Below are 25,902 nucleotides of genomic sequence, written 5' to 3'. Positions count from 1 at the left end.
ACGTGACATTCATGTCACCTTCTACAACTCCGTGAGGGTCAACGGGGTGTGCTGTGATGGTGACATCCCTACAAGAGAGGTCAAATCAGCAAGTTGATTAAAAGGACAAGCTGAGCCATGGGATGCACCCTGGACCTGCTGGCAGTAGTAGAGAATAAAGGCAAAGCTGAGGGCCATTATGAACAATACTGCACATCATCTCAATGACTTACTCAACAGCAGGGTGTCAAGAAAAGCGAAGGGGGCTCCTTTATACCAACGGCCATACGTCTGTGTGGCATCTCACGGGGACTGGCACTGCCACCTCAGAAGTTTTCTGTCTTTTTAATCATTCTGGTGTGTGGTCAGAAAGTATAGTGTGCGATGGAAAATAGGACACAGACAGACCTCAGACCACCTCACTGACCCCAGAAAACTGGATGGGAAAACCCAAAGACGACAGGCAGTAAATGCAGAGTAGTCGTTTCAGGCTGGAGTTCTGAACAGAAGCTTTAACACGATTTTCCGATTTCTGAGTTACGAGTTCAAGTGGCAGGGAGGAGAGGGTCCAAGTGGAAGGACATGGAAGCGACATCAGAAATGGAGTGGCCATCAATCTCTGGTTCTGAAGCGGGAGCAGAAGTTATTAGTACACAACGTCAAAACCTGGTCGGGCGGGTAACTGCCATCACCAAAGCCCCCAAGCGGTCTCCTACACGCACACGCATGACAGTGTGTATATATTGTCACACAAATGCGCATCTGCAGGTTGCCTTCCAGGTTTTCTTGAGGTATGTAGTATTACCCTAAAGCGAGAGGGGGCGCTGTTGCCAATTTTGTCACCTGTTTCTATCTCCACAGCTCAGAGAAAAAGCCCACCGATGACAATTAACCCCATCCCTTCTGAGGGAGCTCCTGTAAAGCTGCGTTTCCTCGGAAGAAAGCATCCAACTTGAACCAGGGCTAACCACAGAAACGACGCTCCTCCAATAAGAAATGACACACACCGAAGAGCAACGTTCTGTTTAAAGAGAGGGACAGTGGCGTGGGTTTGCAGTCTGTGACGCTATTGAGCTTTACTTTATTTTCAAAGTAGACGAATTAAAAGGGACAACTCGGATGGTGTCCCAACATTTCTTTCTTGAACCCGGGCTTCAATACTAGCCACGTTCTATTACTTTATTGCCCTTTTTATATATAACGTTCCATCAATCTCTTCCTGAAGCACGCAGCGTCTGCTGTAAGAAATGAGTCATAAGCACATCACACAATGGAGTCTTTCCCTGAACTTTTGTCAGCACAATTCTGTAGGCGGCTGCTCGGTGCACTGGCAGTAATCGCCTAATTAAAAGGAAAATTAAAGCACACGCAACATGTAATCGGGCATCCACTTTACACACTGGAGCGGCACGTCATCTCCATTGTAGACTCCAGCGGTACGTCAACGCAGCTCAGCCCCCATTAGTTTCCAGCCAAGGCCTGTGGTTAGGGTGGGTGAAGTATCAAGTTATCAAGTTTAAAGACACATTCAGTAGAGAACAAGGGGGGCGCTGGAGCCAAAATGTTTTAAGACTAGATGTCCTTCCCAATGCCAACCTCCTTTAGTTGCTTTTTGTGACACGCAAGCGGGATGCTGACCTCGGTCTAACCCCAGATCACACGGGTACAATTTGGTTGACAGATTCTGTGTGAGGGGTGGAAAACAAGTGAGCTCATTCCAGCATACAAAGAGCAGGGTGGTCCACTGGAGTGTGGGGTCATATCGAGTGATCGAGTTTAAGGAACAGTTAATGAAGGTGGTGGAGAGCACAAGAGAAAAGAACCAGAGATCAGGTGTAAGTGAGCGAAAGGTGGCTTGGCTTCATGCCTGTGAACCGAAAAGGAGATGTGAACTTTGTTAAAAGGGTACATGGAGGAAAAACATCAGCACTCTGTATCTACAGATCTGGAGGAGGCGTTTGACACAGGAGGTGGTGAGGCCAGGGCTGAGAAAGCCAGGTCTGGATGAATAAATCAGTGATAATGGCGATGTCAACGCATGAGGAATCACGAATGGCGGTCAGGACAGCAGATGACGATTATGAAAGTTGGGCAGCACCAGTGATCTGCTCGGAGTTCAATTTCATGCGAACATAAGAAATCTGACAACCCAGAGGAGAGCACTCAGCTTCTTAAAGGTTGTCAAGAGACCTGCTTCAACTCCACATCTCACTAGTTTGTTCCAAACTCTCAGAACTCTTTGCATAAGCAAGTGCTTCCTGGTTTCAGCAGTAAATGCATTTGCGCTTTATTTTCGCTGGTGTCCTCGAGTACGTGATTCACGGTTTGGTTAATTCATTAATCAATGCCTTAAGGTCCCCATAATGTCTCCTCTACTTGAGACTGATGAGGTTCAATTCTCCTGAATCTGTACCATTAAGTCCTGCTCCCGTCTGGACAGCTTCAAGTGCTGCTATGTCTTTGTCATGGAAGCTCTTGCCAATGATCTCATGCTAATGACAAAAAGAGTGAAGTGGAATGGAAGGAGAAACTGCTGGACTCGCCAGGACCAGATAACACATAAACCCATGGCACACATTTTTCAGAAGAGAATGCATACTGGAGAAATTCCTAAAGACCATAATCTAGCAAATATAATAATGCCATTGTACTAAAACGAGTGATCGGGCTGATCCGGATAACTACAGGTCAGTAAGCTTAACGTGCATCACATGTCAATTAATGGAAAGATCTAGCAGCACAAGTCAGGAACTTGAGTGTGAAATAGTCAACATGGGCTCAGACAGGGAAGGCCGAGATTCACAAATATGCTAGAACAACAACAAACGGAAACAATCAGAGCGGTGCAGATGATATTATTTATCTTCATTTTCAGAAGGTTTCTGATGAGGTCCCACATGAAAGGCTAGTGATCAAACTAAAAGTAGTGGGCAATTTGGGCACAGAGTTTAGGTGGGTACAAAACTGAATCCAACACAAAAGGCAGAGGGCTATGGTGTCGTAATACAGAGGAACAAGAGGAGAAAGGGCAGAGCAGGCTCTTCGTCCTTAGGAGACCTCGTTCCTTTAATGTGGGAAGACACGTCCGTCACATCTTCTACAACTCTGTGATGAGGAGTGTGGTGTGATAGGTCATTAACACCAGAATCTCTGAAGCCCACGAAAATATTCGTAATGCTGGGCCACCTTAGACTCCCTTACAACTCCTCATCAGCGCCTTTGTTTTGGAAATATGTCAGTCAGTCAGCACAAGCTGTGTCCCGTGTCTACAACGATCTGCGTAAATGTAGGATGACAGAAAGTGCGAGGCAAGAAATGCTGAACACGTAACTAAAACAGAAACTTTATTTCATATGTAATAATGACAAAATGTTGATGGCAAGTGTGTAGCGGTGCTACTGGGACTTCAAACTGCAACTCCCAGCAGTCCCTGCAGTGGCTCTGATTGGTCTTCTGCTGAGGGTGCAGGGGCTGTTGGGTACTAAAGGCCGGTGTGGCATTTAAAAGGAGGCCAGTGAGACCAAGCAGAAAAACAAAACAGAAGTATTTTGTGGTTCGTGTCTGAAGTTCTTGTCTGATTCCTGTGCTTTCTCAGTTTTGTCCTCGATCGTTTCTGTGTCGGGGTCTGGATTGTCTGCTGTCTGCCCGTTATGTGACGACTGTATGTGGATTTTTGGCCATCCTGCGAAGAAAGGAGCACTCCTGAACCCGTCCGCCCGTCTTCACCATTTCAGGAACTACCGGTAGGACTGTCTTTACATTCCCCTTCCATGTGTGGATCTCTGGATTATTTACCTTCATCTTTACATTACATCTGTTGCAGCTTTTTCATGGACTTTACTGTGTGGGGTTTTTGTTTGTGGTTTGTTGTATTTAATGTATAATCGCTGTAAAGGGAACTGGGGTGGGATCGTTGTTTTCATTTATTATTGTTAATACATTCTTTATTTGCTGTTTTATTTCCAGTGGCTTTTTGTTTCTGTTTGTAAGTGCGTGAGGGTCGGGCCAAGGCTGGAGGTGTCCCTGGAATCTCCACCTAAAAAAAATAAATCACCGTCTCTTCAATGGTGTGAATCTTGTGTGAAGACTGAAGTCCAAATGTGATCTATCCATCCATTATCCAACCCGGTATATCCTAACTACAGGGTCACGGGGGTCTGCTGGTGCCAATCCCAGCCAACACAGGGCGCAAGGCAGGAAACAATCCCCAGGCAGGGTGCCAGCCCACTGCAGGGTGCACACACACACACAGACACACACACACACCAAGCACACACTAGGGACAATTTAGAACCTGCATGTCTTTGGACTGTGGGAGGAAACCCACGCGGACATGGGGAGAACATGCAAACTCCACGCATGGAAGCAAACCCAGGTCTCCTAACTACCCACTGTGCCACCGTGCCACCCTACTCATGAATATAATGAAACAGAAATTGTTCGATTTACATGTTGCTGTCAATATGTGAAAACTAAAACCCAAATATCAAACGATATCATTCTACATTTACCCAGATCGTTGTAGACACGGAACAAGCATGAAATGTTTTATTATATTATCTTCCTATACAATTCCAGATACCCCACTCCCAGATAAACAGATGTCAGCTGGGAGAATTTTGCGTCCGACTTCATCTGCCTCGGTGATTGACAAACTTGCAAAACAATGGCGCTGATGAGGAGGTGCAAGGGAATGTATATAGGTGGTCCACCCTTAGGAATATTATTGCAGGGTTCCAGGATTCAAGTGTTAATGTCGAATCAACAAGCTAATTAAAAGAGCAGGCTCAGCCATGGGTTGCACTCTGGACCCCCTGGAGGTAATAGAGGAGGAGAAGGAAGACAAACTGAGTGCCACTATGAACAACTTTGCACATCCTCTCTGTGACACACACACACAACTGAGGACTTTCAGGTAATGAATCGTTCAGCAGAGATGTGTCAAAAAACGCGGCGGGGGTCCTTTATACTGTCACACACGTATGAGTAGGAGGCAGCTAAAGGGCTTAAGGAATGGTGATACCACCTCTGACTAGGGAGTGGCAGGTGCACTGACTGTCTTTCTCAGTGCCCTGCAGACGTTTCCCGAGAAATCCTGCCAGGTTCCTGCGCCTCAGAAGACCGCACTTCCAGTTCCGGCCCCTTCGATGATGTCACTTCCGGTTCTGGACCCTTAGATGACGTCACTTTCTATACGGGCCTTTAAAGCCACCATCTTACCACCAAGGAATCAGTTCTGTTTTGGACTCAGTCTTGTGAACAACTCTGTCCTTTTCAAAAGCCTTTTGCAGCCAGGGATATTATACGGATGACTGCCCCAAACCTTTTCACGATGTCTGGTCTGTGTTTCAATCACAATACCACCAACATTCACATGACTGGATAAGTGGAAGTATCAACAAGATCAAAGCTCCGGCCTTACAGGAACTGTTTAGACTGACACACCATGGACGTGGACTCCACTCTGTCATTTACGTGTGTGTGGCTCGTCATCGATCAAATTTGTTTTCCATACCTGCTTATTTTAAAAACAATCAATCAAGTTCCTTGTATTATATTGGAATGTATTTAATTTGGTATGGAGACAGGATTCCCTACTGCCATTTCACATTTTTTTTTCTAGTGGAAGGTGTGAAAAATCCCGTTAGCCACACTACTGCTAAACAGAAAAACAAGGAGTGCTGAGGAGCTGAACACAGGCTGTCCACTCACCACGTTATTACAGAACCAACCACCAGGTGGAGATGAAGACAACAAAAATGGCAGAGACACAGAGTAAGTCCTGGGCAGGATGGTTAAAGTCTAAGGAGAGGATGAGCAGCCCAGATGGTCTGTCAGGTGAGCACAATCGTACTAATGATAATACACAATTGACGTGGATATTCAAAGTGACCGCCTTCGTGATGAGCCTTAGAAAGCCATCTAGACACCCATGACACTGTACAGCACCAGACAGATAATACTGTATCCAGTGTGGTGGGTGGCCACAACAACTGGGCTTTTCACATCCCATTTATTGAATGGCCCTCAAATGGTCACCTGACCAGCCTTGTCAACCCATAATAATTAAAAAACAAACCCCGAAAACAGTCCTATGGTGCTGTCACTTTGTACGTATGTCCTTGGGGATAAAAGTGTCTGCCAAATACAAAGTAATAATGACACTTACAGTTCAATTTTATAGAAGAAGGAGAAGGAATCCAGGCAGTCACTGGGCAGTCAGAGAGAAAGGAGTGAATTTTGTAAATAAATAAATAAATAAATAAAAAGTTTACTTAAACAAATCAACGATATAAACAGAATCTTTGACTCAAAACACAACAGAATGCAAATCTTTCTATATAAAAAAAGAGAATGTCTGTCTGTCTGTCTGTCTCCAATACCCTCTGACAGATCTGGACCAAAATTTGGCACAGGTGCTCTCTAGGGCCAGAAGAGTCTTAGTTTTGAGAGTACATTTTGATTTAGTTTTAGTTCCATTTTAGTCATTTAATTATTATTAGTTTTAGTGGTAAAAAGTAAATTAATTTTAGTTGAGAAAAAGTAAATGAGTCAAACAGTCAAAACTCAGATGGCTCTCTTGTTAAGCATATGAATATGCACAGAATATACTTACTGCCCCTCCAAACTACTATACCAACATGTACACCAACGAGCCAAACCACACGTAGTGATTATTGAACATAAAATGATGAGTCACGGTAGAATGGCTTTACTCCAAATGCTGTTGAGCAGATCACGGCAGCTCCGGTCTGTCATCACAGTTAGTTTTTTTTGGTTTTTTTTTTAGAACAGTGTAACACTCTGGACGAGAGCAGACTATTTAACCCAACAAAGCTTGCCAGTCCTGTCTGCTTATTTCTTCTAAAAAGACATCAAGTCCGGTTTTGAAAGTCCCTAAAGTCTTACTGTCCAGCACACTGCTTGGTCACGTATTCCACATGTGTGTGGTTCTCTGTGTGAAAATAAACCGCCTAATGTTTGTGCGAAATTCACCCCTAAGTTTCCATCTGTGTCCCCGTGTTCCTGGTGACCTCAATTCAAAGTCTCAGTCTTGATCCACTGGACTAATTCCCTTCATGATTTTAAACATTTCAGTCGGTCCTCTTAATCTCTGTAAAGTCTCCTGTGACTTGTACATCACACAACAAGGCGCTATATAACCTGACAGTCTGTTAGCCTTCTTAATGGTTCTGAACACCATCTGGCAGATGATTATGTCGAGTCCACTTCTTTATCTTTCAGCAGATCATCTTTTTCCATCTTTTCCTATCCTCGTCATTTTGCTCTGTCACCCCCATCACCTGCATGCCCTCTCTCACCACATCCATAGACCTTCCTCTTCTCCTCTTGACTCACAGCTCTATCCTTAACATCCTTCTCCCAGTATACCCCTCATCTCTCCTCTGCACATGTCCAAACCAACACAATCTCGCCCCTCTGACTATCTCCCACCCGTCCAACCTGAGCTGACCCTTTAATGTCCTCATTTCTAATCCTGTCCATCCTCATCACACCCAACGCACACTTTAGCATCTTTAACTCTGCCTCATCCAGCTCTGTCTCCTGTGCCAATGTCTCCAGCCCATATAACACAGCTGGTCTCACTACCGTTCTGTAGACTTTCCCTTTTCACTCTTGCTGATACCCGTCTGTCACAAATCACTCCTGGCATTCTTCTCCACCCAATTCGCCCTGCCTGCACTCTCTACTTCACTTCTCTTCCACAATCTCCATTACTCTGTACCGTTGATCCCAAGTATTTAAACTCATCCTCCACCTTCGCCAACTCTACTCCCTCCTCATCCTCACCATCCCACTGACCTCCCTCTCATTCACACACATGTATTCTGTCTTGGTGGTCCTACTGGCCTTCATTTCTCTCCTCTCATATCTCCACCTCTCCAGGGTCTCCTCCACCTACAGATCACAATGTCATCAGCAAACCTCACAATCCACGAGGACTCCTGTCTGATCTCATCTGTCAGCCTGTCCATCACCATTACAAATAAGAAAGGGCTCAGAGCCGATCCCCGATGTAATCCCACCTCCGTCACTCCTACCGCAGACCTCACCACGGTCACACTCCCCTCGTACATATCCTGTACTTCTCTGCCACTCCCGACTTCCTCATCCAATACCACAGCTCCTCATTTGCTTTCTCAATTCCACAAAGACGCAATGCAACTCCTTCTGGCCTTCTCTAAACTTCTCCATCAACATCCTCAGATCAAACATGGCATCTGTGGTGCTCTTCCTTGGCATGAAACCATCCTGCTGCTCGCTAATCATCACCTCCCTTCTTAATTGACCTTCCACTACTCTTTCCCATGACTTCATGCTGTGGCTCATCAATTTTATCCCCCTTTAGTTCCTACAGCTCTCCACATCCCCCTTATTCTTAAATATCGGCCCACCAGTACACTTCTACAATCCTCAGGCATCCTCTCACTTGCCAAGATTCTACGACTCCTAAATCCTTCTCGTAAGGTGGACTCTCGATTTTTAGACCTCCTTGTCTTAATTACGCTGCTATAAGATTTGGACCAGACAACACACAAGGTCTTTCAACAAAAAGAGAACCTTCCGTCAAATACGATTTACCCATTTTTTAAGGTAGAAAACACATCTTTCACGCAGCAAAAAGCTACGGCAGTAAATGCTTTTTCTTTTTCAGAAACTAGGACAGTGAGAGCACGACGACGGTTTTAAACACTAAAGGTAACAGCCGATTTCTAACAGTGGTAGATCTGTCAAGTTGTTACCCAGCTGTCATTTAAGTAGACTGGCATTGGCATTCAGAAATATTAAAACACAATGCAGGGCTTCAATTTTAATGTGTGGGCAGACATTGAGATCCCCCCCAGTATAACAGTAAATAGGGCGATGTTATAATCATGGGGGGGCACTTCAGCATCAGGTTTATAAAGAATGAGCCAATCACCATGGACTATGGGATTTATCTGACCTTGTGCAAAAATGTATTCTCTGATATTTTTTGTCCAGCATCTGATAAATACTGCTTAAAAATAAAAATGCAATCATTGTTATATCTGTACAGTCAAAGAGAGAAGTTATTGAGGATATTTAAATTTAAATAAACCCTTAAAAGCTGCTTTTGTTCCAAAATACTTTTAAAATCTGCTTTGTCTGTTAGGTTTGCACCATTTGCTATTGTAAGATTGATATTTACATCATTAGCTTCTTAAAACTCACTAAAGAGTGACATTTAATTAACGAATGACTCAAACTTTTTTTTTTTACACGAATCCAACATTTCAGAACACTTGCAAAAAAAAAAGAGCCTCTGCTGTGTCGTTTCCAAAACGTCTCCCATGAGTGACCTGCTCAGCCGGAGTGCAAATCCACAAGTTCCGTGTAGTCGGTTAATCACAACGGAGAGACCGCTTTACATTCGCTAAGGTACCATTCCAGTAGGTGACATCCTTAGAGCTTTTACTGCGTTTTTCACATTTGACAGGTTAAGCTCATACACATTAGTTTGCTATCAAAAACCAAACGAGTAATAATAATTCTAATAATAATTCTTCTTTGCATTTATATAGCGCTTTTCTCACCACTCCAAGCGCTCAGCAATTGCAGATTAAGGGCCTTGCTGAAGGGCCCAACAGAGCAGAGTCCCTATTGGCATTTGTAGGATTCAAACCAGCAACCTTCCGATTGCCAGTGCAGATCCCCAGACTCCGAGTAACACAAATGTAGCGTTTGTACATTTCATGTTCAGCAGTGCTGTTCTGCTGTATGTGTGCATATCGTATTCACTGGGAGATGCGCTTCAGGCACTGAAATCCTAAATCCATTTGATGTTAGAGGTAACAAACGGAGCCGCTCATTTCATTGATGAGGGTGACAAGCCAAACGGCCACTTCATTTGAAACTTGCCGTGATTCTGAATCGCTACGACTTTTGCCATCACTGCCATTGTGCCCGTACATGTAACTAGATGTGTGTGAGGTGGGGTCACCCACAACCCTGAACTGTACCCACTAGTTACAAAATAGACACATGCAAAGCCTCAGGATCGTGTAAAAGAGGAGAGGTTAGGAGCGGGCGCTGAGCAGACTCCTGTCAATTATGGAGAATCCACTGCATCCACTGAACAGGATCATCTCAAGACAGAGGAGCAGCTTCAGAGACAGACTGCGGTCACCGTCCTGCTCCACTGACAGACTGAGAAGACCCCACACTATGCGACTCTTCAATTCCACCCGTTAACGTTAACATTATACAAAGTTATTGTCTGTTACACCTGCATTGTTATCACTCTTTAATTTAATATTGTTCTTATCAGTGTGCTGCTGCTAGAGGATGTGAATTGGGATTAATAAGGTATCTATGATACAGCACATGACAAATCAACTTACGATCCCCAGATGAGGGGCCAAGTGCAGCCTTGCAATGGGTGACACCTCAGCACCACACCAGTGCAGATGGAATGGAACCAGTGGGAGTTTTTTTTTTTTTTTTTTTTTTTTTGGTGGTGGTGGCTGGAGTGCCACAAGTTTTCCCTGCAGGTTGGAAGGTGTAGCCCTACATGTGAGGCTGGATGCAGATTAACATCATACCCAGGACGGAGAAATTGCCCATTAAGGGCCTTCCTTGCTCAAGGGCACAACGAAGTAGAGTAACTTTTGCCGTTTACGGGATTTGAAAGGCCAACCTTCAGATTGCCAGTGCAGATCCTTAGCCTCAGAGCCACCACTCTGCCCTGTAACCATGTAAGATACTGGACTAAAAGTCCATCTGCGTAACACTACAAGCTGAACAGTTACAACTCCCATCTGAGGCTCCCAAAGCTTCACAAATCTGTTTAAGTAACTCATGAAGGGGCAAAACTGGAAAATAACAAGCGTATGTGTGTGTGTCTTGGCTTCTTTTCTTTCTTTCATTAATAAGCACATTACCCACAAAAGTTCTCAAACACACAGCATTGCCAGACAGGACTTCTGCGATTTTTCTTGTCGACGTGTTGATACGGCGCTCTTATCATCATCACTGTAAGCCTTCTTCAAATGTCGTTTATACTCACATATTACTGCGCCATCCAAAGTTATTTGTGTATTTGCAGTCGAGTCAGAGTGAAGTGCCGAACTCTTACTATCGAAGTATCGGTTCTGGTGACATCCCTGCTAGCAGCACACCTAAAATACACTGACGCACTTGACGCATTACCATTAGCAGCATGAATGAGAGTCGGAGGTTAACGGTAACGGCGTTGGGCAAGGTGCCACCTAGAGAACGTCACACACCTTGGCACGAATCTCAGGATGGCGCACCTCTAAGACACCTCTTCAGGTTTGTGGTGTTCTTTCCTGTCAGCTTCACTCCACGTGGCTTACGCTGCATTTCGTTTTTGTCAGCATTGGTCCGTATCCCTGAACGCCCAAGAATCACATTGGACCACAGAGCGGAGCGGAGCAGGACTCTTGCTGACGTGATGATTTTCAGGTGGCGCTCACACAAGCGTTATCCATTTATAAAAGTGTGCATTCATGGCGGACTGTGTCACGTGTAATAGAGGTGTGTAATGAGCTTCACATCGCTCATCGTCCACTTGATTGTTTGTAACATTTTCATTTCATTTTTCGTCAACAATGATTTTAAAACCTTCCATCTTGTTTTTGTTATTAAAGGCGCATTTTAATTATTTTAGTATTTTTCAGCTTAGTTTTATCAACAAAATGAACACTGCTCTGAAATGCAAAACTTTGACCCTAGGGGTCAACAAGATAAAACAATAATTAGAGGCAATTTTGTTAAAATGCTTTCCTAACTGTTTTTTAAAAGAGCCCACAGTCTGCTGTATTCTCAGGCTCCCTGGTAGGACAGTCCAGAGCCGCGGAGCAGCGACTGCAAAGGCTCGTCACCCATTGTACGAAGTTTGGTCACGGGGGGGCGAAGGCGGTAGGTGTATAAAGTGGAGTATCGTGTGCTTGTGCAGGGGTGTGCTGGGTGAGGCTCGACCGGGAGTGGAAGTGCAGCGCAACATAAAAGAGAAGGACAGGGTGGCGGTTTAACTCCTGCTTTCTTGGCTTTTCTTCATAATTGATGTGCTACTCGACTCAAACCACTTACATCTGAACACCAGCAAAACCAAGGAGCTGGTGGTGGATTCCAGGAGGATCAGACCCCTCATGGACCCCGTGATCATCAGAGGTGACTGTGCAGTGGGTGCAGACCTATAAATACCTGGGAGTGCAGCTGGATGACAAATTGGACTGGACTGCCAATACTGATGCTCTGTGCAAGAGAGGACAGAGCCGACTATACTTCATTAGAAGGTTGGCATCCTTCAACATCTGCAATAAGATGCTGCAGATGTTCTACCAGACGGTTGTGGCGAGCACCCTCTTCTACGCAGTGGTGTGCTGGGGTGGCAGCATAAAGTTGAAAGACGCCTCACGCCTGGACAAACTTGTTAAGAAGGCAGGCTCCATTGTAGGATTAAAGTTGGACAGTTTAACATCTGTGGCAGAGCGACGGGCATTAAACAAACTCCTGTCAATCATAAAGAATCCACTGCATCCACTGAACAGGATCATCTCCAGACAGAGGTGTAGCTTCAGGGACAGACTGTTGTCACCGTGTTTAAGACTGAGGAGACCCCACACTATGCGACTCTTCAATTCCACCCGGGGAGTACATGCTAACATTACTCAAAGTTATTGTCTGCTTTTTTATTTTTATTTATTTTTTCATTTTTATTACTATTTAATTTAATATATATCATTTTTTTTGTATCAGTATACTGCTCCTGGATTATGTGAATTTCCCCTTGGGATTAATAAAGTATCTATCTACCTACAAACCGTCCACCTTGAACTAGGAGGATGAGCCGGGCATGACAGCACTCATGGTTATAACCTGGAAAGGAGTTACCACAATAATGAAAACTCACAAAGAACAAACGTGACTCACGACTCTGACAGAAATGCAGTGTGGATGACAGGTGGGACGGCCAGAAATAACAATCGAGTCATCACAGGAACCTCTGCTTTTTTTCCCCTTAGACGGTCTTACAAAGACATGTCTTACAAACATACCCAGGCAACCCGGGCACTTCAGCTAGCACACGTATAAAGCTCAAAATATCACAGTCCAGTTCTACTGACCACCCTGCTCGAAGTGATGGTGTAAAAGAGCAGAGTCTCCGTCCGGCCTGAAGATCTTAGTACCAACAGTTCCCAGCCTGATGGCCAAATGTCCCCACTCTTGGGATACTCTGATCAAGTACGGTAGTACTGCCATATCTCTCTATTATAATAAAAAAAACTCCTGGGACAAGATGAGACTTTTTAGCCTGGGAAAAAAAGACGCAACTTTTTCAGAGAGATACTTTCATGTCCCGCGAGACAAGATTTTGTGCCAAGAGATTTCACCAGGCCCGGGGCCGTAAATAAAAGATAAAGAGTAGAATGTTGTTAAAAATTCAAAAACGTTGGTGCGGTAAACATGCAGAGCAGGTTAGAGATGATGGAAGTACTAAAATTTGAAAGACTCAAAGTAATGATAGTAAAGATCGCATTAGCACTAACAAACGGAAATTATTACTCTGTGAAATAATAGAAGCGCGAAGAGAGATAAAATGAATTGTTTGGATTTAAACTTTAAGTCGGAGACTTGTAGATCATCCAATTCGTGTTGCCGTCAGGGAAAAGTAGTGTTTCTTCTCAATGAAGAGGCGTATCTGTGAGAATTGAAAGATTTGCTGTTTGGTGAAAGTGAAATCCACATACGCGAGCAGCAGAGACGTGAAGGTGCTGCCATGTAGCACAGTTTGTAGGGGTGGGGGGAAGGTGAGCAAAGCCCCTTAGTTTGTATTAATTTTAACACTTAAAACTTCATCATGTTTTCCTACTCCTACACGTGGTCGATGTGTTTGATTAACCTTTGCCATCCAGCTCAGTCAGGCCCTTCTTTCTTCAGATCTTCTTTTAGTTTTTCTGCCCACCTCTGCTTTGGCCTCCTTCACGTTCTCTTCCTTTCCCATCAATCTTTTGCCCACATCTTAATTGTCTCTCCTCATCACATGTGCATGTCAATCTCTTAGAGGTCTCTCCCACTTTTGCTGTACCTCTGATTGTCTCATTTTCTTATTCTGTCCTTTCTCAACATTCTTATTACTTCCACGTCCAACTTCTTCTCCTGCTGTGCTCCCTTCACTCTCCATGTCTCAGCTCCACACACCATTGCTGGTCCCACCACCATCTTAAAAACCTGAACCATGAACCTTCGCCCCAATTCTTCATATTGCACAGTAATACTTGAAACTAAGGCTATCATCTCAGTTTGGTCCTATTGGTTCTGAACACAAACAGAATCGCTTTGTCAGACTTTTGTGGTGGAGCAGCTAAAGAACTGGACTCTAAACCATAAGAGCCATGGGTTCAATTAAGGCTTCTGAAGTTCTGTATGTCTGTGGACAAGAAACTATCAGCCTGAGCACCCAAAACAAAAATCAGATAGATACAAAGCACTATATAATGGATAGATAGATGAAAGGCACTATATGATAGATAGATAGATAGATAGATAGATAGATAGATAGATAGATAGATAGATAGATAGATAGATGAAAGGCACTATATAATAGATAGATGGCACTATAAGATAGATAGATAGATAGATGTGAAAGGCACTATATAATAGATAGATAGACAGATAGATAGATAGATAGATGAAAGGCACTATATAATAGATAGATAGATAGATAGATAGATAGATAGATGTGAAAGGCACTATATAATAGATAGACAGACAGACAGACAGACAGATAGATAGATAGATGAAAGGCACTATATAATAGATAGATAGATACTTTATTAATCCCAAGGGGTGAGTAATAACTACAAGCAATAACAACAAAATAATAACAACAACAAGTTGAGTATTTGCTCTTTTAGGAAGGTGTTAGCCATACAGAAAGACACAAAATAAAATATTCATTGCTATCCAAAACAAGACTTTAAGACCCTCTTACCTCCGTCTGGCTTTTCCAAGCACACTCATCTCCTTCCTGCGACATCCACAGCCGGATCGAGTGTTTCCACCCTCGGAGAATGCCAGACAAGCTGTGTCTGCATCCCCCCGCTACGAGAGAATGGACCGACCTCGGCCAGAGCAGATGAAAAGCTAATCCTGGGTCAGACTCCCCCTTTCATGGGCACAATGCGAGTTTTGATAAGAGCAAAGTCTGCTTAATCTGGACCACTGGATCCAACATGAGCTCAGCTGCTTGGTCAACAAAACTGCTGCGCTGCAGACAACATCTTGAACACAACCAGTGAGTACCACAAAGGGCAAAATGACCACATTGAGGCTCGTGGCAAAACAGGGTCATCAAGGCCTGCGCCAATGGGGCATTGAAGTGGGCAGGCAAGGAGCACATTAGCTTTACTGGAGCACAGGCTTGCTGCTGTTCAGGTCACATTTAACACACTGACTACTAAGACCGACCTTCAAGATGACTACTAACAAACAATAATAATTATTCTTTACATTGATTTATTGCCTAACTACTTAAAGCGCGTCACTGAATGGGGAGCCAAACCAAACACCACTAAAGTGCAGCAACCACTTGGGTGATGTGACGGCAGACATTTTTGCACCAGTACATTTACCACAAATTAGCTGTTAGGTGGCGGAATGGTAAGAGACAGTCAGCCAATCGGAGACAGCGGATGCATAGGGCATCGTTCAGATGAGACATAAAAGCGGGGCACGGACTCTCTGTGGTCATTAAAGATCCCTGGGCATCCTTTGTAAAGAGCAGTGTGTCCCCCCAAGTCATGGCTAAATTGCCCGCCACGGCCCCCTAATCATCTCCTGTCTCTACCTAGCGATCTTTCTCAGCACTTCACCACCTAAAAGCTTATGTTTGGTGAGGGGACTGGCATAAAAATGGCTGCCATCACATCATCCAGGTGGGTGCTACACATTAGTGGTAGTTGAAGTGCCCCACCCACTGAAGCGCTTTGAGTGCACTAAATAAGTGTAAAGAATAATCATTAAGCGCCAGGGTTTTTGACAGGATTTCCCTCTCTAGTGGGTATTTCTAGGACTCGCAAAGACACTTATATGGGGGGGTGGGAGTGGGTCATGACACCAAGGTAGTGATGTGATTTACAGGGTTAAATAAAATATAAAAATGACATTTTTGTTTAAGACATGTAACAGCCATATTCCTAGTTATATAAGATTGATAAATATTTTACTAGCTGACAAAGCATAATCTATAGGAGGTTCCTAACACCCCCATAAGTAGAACTGTATTGGTATATTCTAGCGGTTTTGATCTGCTCTGACTAAACCTTACTCTCAGTTAGTGACCAGCCTTGCCATGTGTAAGGTGTAGAAGGCATATGGTTTTAAACCGTGCCTGCGCATGTGCCTACGTGCCAACGGGCCTTTTGAGTGTGTGAAGGAACTCGTAAAACAGCACTTACTTAAGTGTGTTTAAAGCGTACAGAAGAACAAACTAAGAATCTTTAAGTACAGAAGAAGAAGTAAAGAACTTTTAAGTATAGAAACAACTAAAGTTTCTCAAGAAAAGCTACGTTTAGAGAAGATACATTTTTTCTTTTGCCTTTTATTCAAGTGTGTAACTATTTTTTCTTTTATTCTTGTGTGGATTATTTGCTTTTAAACTTTCACTAAATACTTTTAAAACAAACTTTTGGACTGAGAGATTTTTCGGCACGTGTTTTACACGTGCTTGATCTGGCCTTATACTTCAGCGGCTACAAGACGTATTTAACACTTTTGTTTAAATATGGGTGGGCCGAGACCCCATGAGTACCTCATAACCCCCCCCATGCAGGATCAGTCTGAATACAGGGGTCTGTTTCAAGTACTTTTTGGTTTGCTTGCACTTATTTTTGACCTTGTATCCTACCCCACTAGGACCCCACGTTGCCTGGCCGGGCTTTTTTTTTTTGTGTAGTCAATGCAGTCCGCCCTCCGTTCATCTCCAGTGTCCCCCTTTTCTGAGCGAGGTGTGTGGAACTGAAGGAAAGGCTTAGGTTGGTCCTGTGACTCCATGCTGAAGTGGAGAAAGTGACAGGGTGACACGATAAAGGCACGCCGGATGAAAGAGTGCCAACACACACATGCCAACAAAAGGGCACACTGACAAATGCGGCAAGGTGGGGGGGATTAGTGCAGTGACAAATGGAAGCGGCTGGTTAATCGCCCCTTCAACTCCAGCAGCCCAGTCTCAAGTTCTTTAATAAGCAGGACAGGAGCTCCAGCTTGGCACCTGTCACTTTTTAGTGGCTAACACGTTGATCAAAATGCACGCCGATAAGCCAACTGCAAATGTAATTTGGTTTAAGGCTTTGCAGAGGATCAGATGTGATTTAAGATACACAACACAAACTGAACATGCAAATGAAGCCAGCGGCTGCGGCTCCAGCATACGTCCCTCATTCGTCGGAGACTGCGTGACATCAGGGTGTGCGTCGTGATTTACATTACAATAAATTCTAATTATAAACAGTAATGCCAACAATAATATAAAAGCTACAGGGTGAAACATGCCACATACACCACAAGGCCAGCAGTATGTGGACGCCCCCTTTGAGTTCAGGTGTTTCATGGTCACCACATAGCACTATAACCTCCATGGGCAGTAAAATGAGTGGCACTGAAGACCTCAGTGACTTTAAACGTGGCACTGTCATCAAATGTCACTTTTAGCACAAGTCAGGACATGAGCTGTCTGTCAATTTTAAGTGTCATTATTATGAAGTAGAAGAAGAGGAACGAGCAACAGCCACTCCGCCACAAAGAAGGAGTCCACACAAACTCACACAGTGGGAAGCACATAAAAAATGTCCTCTCGTCTGTGGCATCAGTCCCAGTAGAGTTCCAAAGTGCCTCTGGAAGCAGCATCAGCACACAAACTGTGCACCTGGAGCTTCATGAGAGGGGTCTCTGTGGCCGAGCCAGACATCACTGCACACAATGCCAAGTGTCACCCGGGGTGGCGTAAAGCATGCCGCCCACTATTAGACCCTTGAGCAGTGGAAACGTGGACTGATGAATCTGACAGTCTGATTGGCCAATCTACACTCGGCCGATGCCAGGAGAACGCTGCCTTCTGAACTGCAAAGCACCTACCGTTACATTGAGTAAAGGAGGGATGATGGCAGGGCTTGGGCTCGGCCTCTTGGTTCCGTTGAAGGGTCCCGTTAATGCTACAGCAGGCAAAGACATTTCAGACAACTGTCTGCTACCAGTTTGGGGAAGGCCCTTCTCTGCTATAACATGACTGTGCCCCTGTGCACAAAGCCAGGACCACACAACACAAGGAGGAACTCGAGCGGCCAGGACAGCCCCCTGACCTCAACCTCGCTCATCGCCTTTGGGATGAATTAGCAGGCCACGTCTTGGCTTCCAATATCAATGGCTGACCTCCCAAACGCTTTGTTGGCTGAATGGGCACAAATTCCTAGCGTCACTCTCCAAAATCTTCTGAAATCAAAGAGTGGAAGCTGTCAAAGGGGGCAACTCCATATTAATAATAGCCCACTGTTTTGGAATGCGTTTGTCCAACAAGCTCATATTAGGTGTAACGGCTTGGTGCCCACAAACCTTTGGCCACGCTGTGTGCTAAAGATGAAGTCTCGGTCACTTATTTTAAGATTTCTGGAGTCAGAAGCTTTCTTGCAGTAACTCCACAATCCTGCATATGCAGTACAAAAATGAATAAAATTTCAATTATGATATAGAAACGTCGTCATAAAAAACAGTGTCTGGCCAACAAATGACAATTCACAAACATCTGCATTAGTCATTCCAACAGACGGGGCATCACAAATATGAGCACTGCTTTTATGAATCCCATACCAAATGGCATATAACAGACATCTGCATTGTACTGTGCCCTGCTAATGCTAATGTTGACATCTATGCTGATTACTTCGATTTCAGCAAATCTTAGATGGGTAGCATAGCCAGTCCACCTTAATAAAAAGATTAGTGTCTATGTGCCTGTCCAAATGCTATGTCTCTGTCATTCCAACAGATGGCACATCACAAATGTTTTTGCAATAAAATGCATTGCATTTGTCATTCCAACTGATGGTGCATCCCACACAACAGCACTGCTTTTACACGTCTCACACACCAGAGACATGCACAAGGCATGGTGCACTGCAAAGGTTAACGCCGAGGTCTACGTTGATTACTAGATTTCAACTTGTCTCCTGGGTATGACGTTAATCAGCATCCAGCCCTGAAAGCAGGTCCTCCAACTTGTAGGGAAAACCCGGGGGTTTATATTTAAAAAAAAACAAAAAAAACCCTCCCACTCCACTATTCTAATGTGGCGCTGAGGTGTCACCCATTGCACGGCTGCACTTTGATCTCAATCTGGGTGGTTCGCCGCATGATGGGTGCAGCAACGTGTTGTAATCCACTAGTTCATGTTAAGGGTTGTGCCAGTCACACGATTACTCACGTGCCACTGGGGCTAGAGCCTTGATCTTGTTCTTAATTGAAAGTTTATGACGTGAAACATGCTAATGAAGCAAAAAATGTCAGGGTTCACATCATTTTTACGGGAAACTGATTGGGTGGGAGACATGGCAGAAAGAAAAAGAGCAGCAACATCTGCCGAGTGTCAAGCAAATTGCACAAACTGATTGTGTGAAAGGATGAAGAAGAATGACAGCTGCAGCATCTGCTGATCGTCAAGCACACATGGTAGTCGCAAACAACTGGGGCAGGAACCTTGATCCTGGGCAGAACAGAGGTCTGTGTGTTTGATGGTCATTTATAATAACAGATAATGACACATATATCTATGATTTCACCACCGAAAAAATTGTTTAATGTACTGGAGAACATGTATTTTTTATAAAAATAATGTAAATGAAATAAAAGTGTGGCAACACATATAAACTTATAATGTAAACACAAACACTAAACGGAGAGAAAACACAGAGCTACGTCAATAAATAAAAAGGCAATTTACAATTAATTAATTTAAATTCAATATTCAATTTAATATTCAAAATTGTGAATTTCCCCTTGGGATTAATAAAGTATCTATCTATCGATACGTCAGTGTTCACTGATGCAGGCTGGGATTAGGCTGCACAAATCCACAAGCTCCTTAAAAGCGACATCATCACAAGGTTCAATCCTTTAAGTTAGTGACATTTTAACACGCAGTTGTGTTCAGGCGTCACCAGGGTCACAAGCACACATTTGTCACCACACCATTTCATCCATTTGTCACTGTGCCCTTTGGTGCGACACTCAGAGACTACAGCTGCTGCCTGAAGGACCCTTTGGTCTGAAACATGGACCAGACTGGCTACAAGATGACCGGTGCTGCTGCCTGAAGGACCCAGCATGCTGGTGTAAAGCTAATCCCCGCCCAGAGAGTGACCAAGTCAGCCACATGGTGAATATTCAGGAAAAAGAAAATGGCCAGGCAAGTCTCAAACCCGGCAAATGTGCTACAAAAAATGCTTGGGCGAATTTCACCGATCAACATCAATCTTTGCGGCTCCACCCTGATTAGAATACGGCACTCCGACTGAGGCGACTCACGGACCTTCAAGTCACAGGGTACACCTACAGAAACATCTTGACGAAAGGTGACAAGCCAGCAGGCACAGTCGCTCCTGAAAACAGGAGGAGGACACCCTGTCACTCGCCGACTCGGTGTGTGTGCAGCACGTTAGCAATGCGGCAGCTTATCCCTTTACTCACTTTTCAGTGGTGTGCTCTCTGGACAAACAGAACATCAGCCTAGCAAAACAGTTTTAAGTCCAAGATATACTTCAGGATCACAGGTGGTGGAGCCGTTCCCAGCCACACTGGGCACCTGTTCCATCGTGTGGCTCATTTGCCCACCCATCACTAACATGGGGCCAAACTTAGAATCACCAGTTGGCCTTTGTGGATGAGGGCAACATTCGGCTCAGGATTCAAAGTCCAGACGCTGGGTCCTCCAGGCAGCAGCACCAGCCACTGGTCCACAAGCCCCAACATCATTTAAGCATCTTCTTGTAGTCAGTCTGGCTTGACGGCGCAGGCCATAAAGACCGCCTGTCAAAAAGCCCAAAGCCACAGAGACAGAGTCACTTTTCTGTCGCTTTCCCTCCTATAAGCAAACAACAACAGATTCCACCAGACAGACAATCAGTCCCTTCACGGGCAGGAAACACAATTCACTACTTTTAATATTATTCATTAGAAAGACAGGCTGGGAAAACGGAGCCACGGAATTATTCCGCCTGTCTGAAGAGCTGCTCATTACGCTCGGATGGCATGCCACTAAAACGCTGACAAGGCTCCCTTTGAACTGTTTGCACACATTACGACACGGAGCTCGGGATAAATGGCATCCGGACCACTCGATGAGTTGAAAATGTCAATCACCTAATAAGGTAATGAATTCCCGGTGACGCTGGAGGCAATTTAGTGAAGCTTCACAAGGCCTCTGCACTGCGCCAAATGGTAATTGTGACAAATCACAAAGATAACAGAATGACATCTCATCCATAAGTGATAAGTCAACAGTCGAGGCAGAGGTTTACTGGTGGGGTGGGGGGGAACCATAACAACAAACAGATGCTTTCTCTTTGGCCGCTCCGCATTCTTCAGTTTGAGAGAAGCGTCATTTAGCTCCCATCAGGCTGCATGGCAACATCTCATTGTGACAAAACAAATTGAAAATGGCACCTCAATTGCGCAGCGTGGGAGCGACACGCCGTATGTTAGGAATTACACTTACTCTTTAAACTAATGAGCTAAGCTGCTAGAAGCACAAGGCGTAACCCACCTTGAAGGCGTACTTGCGGCTGATGTGGTCTTCGGGCTCAACGGGAGAAATGACATAACTGGGTAACGGGATGCTGCCCAGGATGTTCTCTTCTCTGCTGTCTGCAAAGTAAAGGGGAGAAGACAGCAATAGGACTTTACTCCATACCCCAAACGAAGACGGCAGAAGATCAATGCGGCCCCCCACCCCTCAAAGGTGTGATGTCACATATTGATATTCAGCCACACTGCTGCCCATCAGTCATAAACGGTTTAAAGTGAGATTAGGTGAGCAGGTGGCACTCCTGTCAACCACGTACGAAGGCATAAAGGTTGCATGGTGGGCATGCCAAGTGATGAGTGTTCAAATGCAGGGCACCATGTAGGAGTGACAAGACGTCGACTGCAAGACCCCGAGGCTGTAAAATCCCACAGCAACACAAAAAACGTGGAGGCAGCGATGCGACTTTGGCATAATCAACTGGGAAAAGAATATTTCAGGGCAGAGCGGTGGACCAATGCTGAGAGTGGATGAGTGGATTTCGTTTTTGATGAACACGTCCAGACTTTCAGTCGCGTCAAAAAGTAAGGACACCCCATGGAATTTTTTTCTTCTTTTTTAACATATGTGGACATTGAGAATTGATCTTTATGTAAATAGTATCTTTAAATAAAGGCGATGTAATTGAAAATATAATGTAAATTTGACTTTACGGTAATTCAACAAAAAACAAACTGATGTGTCATTTCTGTCTGTGGAACCCACCCACATAGCCGGGAGTGCCCCCTCAAGTCAACATCTAGCAGTCTCCGACCCCGACGGGAAGAACGTTTTCCCCACTCCGCCAGGCACAATTCTTTTAGCTGCGTGATGTTTTAGGGGTGTCTTGTGTGCACGGCCCGTTTTGTTTTGTATCGAGGATTTAGATCCGGGCTTTGACTTGGCCGTTTCAGAGCCCGCCACTTCTTTCTCTTTCTAGCTGTTCCTTGCTGGATTTTACTGGTATGTTTAAGGTCATTGTCACGTTGCAAGGTCCAGTTGGGTTTGAGCTTCGGTCTTCTGACACATGTTCTCACGTTGTGCTCCCCGCGGGTATAATGAAGAATTGCCAGCGCATCCTATGATGGTGAGCTGCCCGGGCCCTGAAGCAGCAAAGCCGCCCCAAACCAGAACATTTCCCCCATCATGCTTTACAGTGGATATCAGGTTTAGTCAGGCCAAACACAGTCGTCAGCGTTCACCAAATGAGTCTTCTGGTACTGTGGCCAACTAATGTAGGCAGAGGCCAACTTACTGAGGTTAATTTCAATGGCCTACAAAATGTAAACGTGGCCTGATGTTTGTTATGCCACCTTTATAGGACTAGACAGGTAATACAATAAATGTAAACACATATCTGCCCTCTCGTGCCCTACGTGGACCTTCAGTGCCTTTCCTTCGTATCCTTGCGTGTCTGAACCTCTTTGGACTGGCGGTCTGTCAAGTGCGTTTCTGTAAAGCCCGACTATCAGACTCTCATGATTTTCGAGGTGCTTTGCTTGACTCCTGTCTGCTTTTATGCTTCCCATCTTTGAAGGCAACTCCCATTGTGGCCCCCACAGCTTTACTCCTCCTTGTGTGTGTTGCACTTACGTGTTCAGTTGCAGCACCAAAGCCAAACTGACCAATCAGATTGCTCGCAGGGCCTGGAGACGCACACACACACGCACACCTTAGTGTTAGAAACCATTTAAATTAAGATCAAATCTTGAAAGGCCCACATATGTGAATAATGAAAACACTCTTCATGGGGTCTACTTACTTTTTTGACATGGCTGTATAGCGGACACGACTTTATCTAGTATCTGTATGCTTCGTGACCCGCTATAAATCGATATAACATTGAGACGTCATGCCCCTGAGCTGGGTACCCTTCTGCTAATGCCTTCTTCATCTCCAGCACTTCATAAGGAAATTAATCTCCAAAGATCACATGTAGTAGCCACCCAAACGCACTTTTGATCGATAAAGCTCGTTTTTAACAAGCAGGCCATTTCTGACCCGTCAGAAGTTCACTCATGTGAATCAATAGGCCCGGTCAGATGGAACTGAGGGTCGACGGTACACTTAATACTCACCTTTGTAGTAAAAGAGGCAATAATCCGCCAAGACAAACCACTTCCTCTTCCAGAGTCTCATTCCCGTGCTGTCCTACAAACAAAAAAAACAACTCTTTATATTCTTTGTCTGAGTATTCACCTTCACTTCTGAGGAAACAATAACTGCGACCAGCCTGGAAAATGACATCTCATCAGCATTTAACAAAACTGAGGACAACTTTTGTATTGAAGGCTGCTTAGCAATCATGTGAGGCAACGAAAGCCCATCTGACTCGAGAGCACTGCCATCTTAAAAGGGGTGACAGAAGGCAGAGTGGCCTAGTGGTTCATGTGCCGGGAAGTTCACTGCTTCCCACTCCTAACCGACAGCCAAGTTCCTAGAGTTTGGAATCGGTGACACCTTCGATATTAGAAACCTGCTGGCAAGAACAGACCACTCAGCCCGACAAAGCTCAGCACAGCTCCCGTTCTGAGCCTGCTTAGTCTACGAGACGAGACAAGATCGGGCACATTCAAGCTGGTTTGGCCATCGGCGTTTGCCGAACAGATTTGCAAAATTGGCAGACTCAAAACGTGTGGACGGGCACGGTCAATAACTCCACACTTGTCCTCAACCAGGCTCCCGGCTGTGACAAGAGTGTCACACACAGCTCTAATGTCATCAGTTGTGATAAGGATTCAAGCAACACAAGAAAAGGTTTTAGGGGCAGCTGCCCATATACTTGAAATTGGATGCCAAATATGATGGTTTGGTTCGCAATGAAAAGGTCTCGACAGACTTCAATCCAAAAACAGAACAGTTCAGACAGACAAACATGGAGGTTTTAAAGTCGGGCAGGAAAAATGACATCAGGCCCGTAGCAGGAAGTGACATCATCAAGTCTGGGCAGAATTTCCCGTAGTTGGTCTGCAGATGAAAAACGGGAAGGATCAGTGGTCCGGCATGGAAGTATCCCTTTTTGAGCCCTTCAGTCGTCTCCCATGTGCACGTGTGGGACGCAGTCAATTTGTTGATTACACCAGCCTTGCAGACCCGACTGCCCACAATGATGAGGCAGAAGTGGAGATCTTCCTCCTTATGCACTTTTGTCAAGATAACATCAACACCACCAAGAAGCTGGTCAGAGATTCCAGGGAGCAAGAGCCAGAGAGAATCACAAGTGTCACAAGGCACCATCAGTAATGGCAGCATTGGGCACAGCACACCTGCCACCCACTATTGTTTACAGAGCCAGTCCATTCATTAGGCTCATCAAATTGTCATGACACTGAGTGGGCACAGTTGAGGTGTCTGTCCACCCTGCCTAGGGCCCCAGATGGGCTTCAACTGGCACTGCTTGTTGAGGTTCTTAGTAACTATTGACCCTCTAGGGACACAGACCACTGACGAGAGCTCTCCAGACATCTCAGTCTTGGGCCAGTCTCTCCGATTGTCCCCATTTGAGGCTCCACCCTCTTGTCATTTTTCTTCCAGATCCCAGTGCCAGGTGCTTTTTTCCTGGGATTCCATGTGAGGACTTGTGATGTTTGAGACCGGCTTATAGATGAGGAGGTCTATTCACTTGTCCGTTGCTGGACAATCCATTCCTCTACCGGCCCCAGTCTTGTCCACTGCCACAGTTCTTGAATACGGACAGCATCAGGCCACAGAATATAGAGGATCCTTCTAAGACACGGCAGAGAGTGGAAAACGTGACACAGGACCCTACTGGCATACAGATGCCATCTTTTTAGGAGATCTACGAGGTCTGGCTATTAACTCTTTGAGGGCTGAATATTTTTTCCCCAAACATATACACATAAATCAACCTGAAATGTCACTTGCTGGGTGCTGTGGCCGCCAGTTCACAGTATCTTTTGGCTCGGGATGCTCACAGGCGGCATTACAATTGGCAGGAATGTGTGGCAGGCTGTCTTTGCGTGACGGGGGTGTGAATGGCGGCAGCAGTCACAATCACAGTGCAATGCAATCTGGTTTGTACCTCTTGTGATTACGAGTGGTGGTCTTAATCTACACAAATGTGT

The 25,902-nt window shown here is 44.9% G+C and overlaps 1 protein-coding gene across 10 annotated transcripts in view; it reads right to left on the bottom strand.

Moving 5' to 3' along the window:
- The window catches only part of plekha7b (pleckstrin homology domain containing, family A member 7b), a 294,855-nt gene that overhangs the window by 81,881 nt on the left and 187,072 nt on the right, over window positions 1-25,902 (bottom strand). For all 10 annotated transcript variants that reach the window (XM_039738638.1, XM_039738665.1, XM_039738648.1 and 7 more), the window contains 2 exons: window positions 23,896-23,968; window positions 21,800-21,900 (listed from right to left, as the gene is read on the bottom strand). In XM_039738638.1, the coding sequence (XP_039594572.1) occupies window positions 21,800-21,900; window positions 23,896-23,968 (174 nt within the window). The remainder of the gene's footprint in view (window positions 1-21,799; window positions 21,901-23,895; window positions 23,969-25,902) is intronic.

This window comes from Polypterus senegalus, chromosome 1, assembly GCF_016835505.1.
Source record: "Polypterus senegalus isolate Bchr_013 chromosome 1, ASM1683550v1, whole genome shotgun sequence".
NCBI lineage: Eukaryota > Metazoa > Chordata > Cladistia > Polypteriformes > Polypteridae > Polypterus > Polypterus senegalus.
This window is presented reverse-complemented; position numbering and strand designations above follow the sequence as displayed.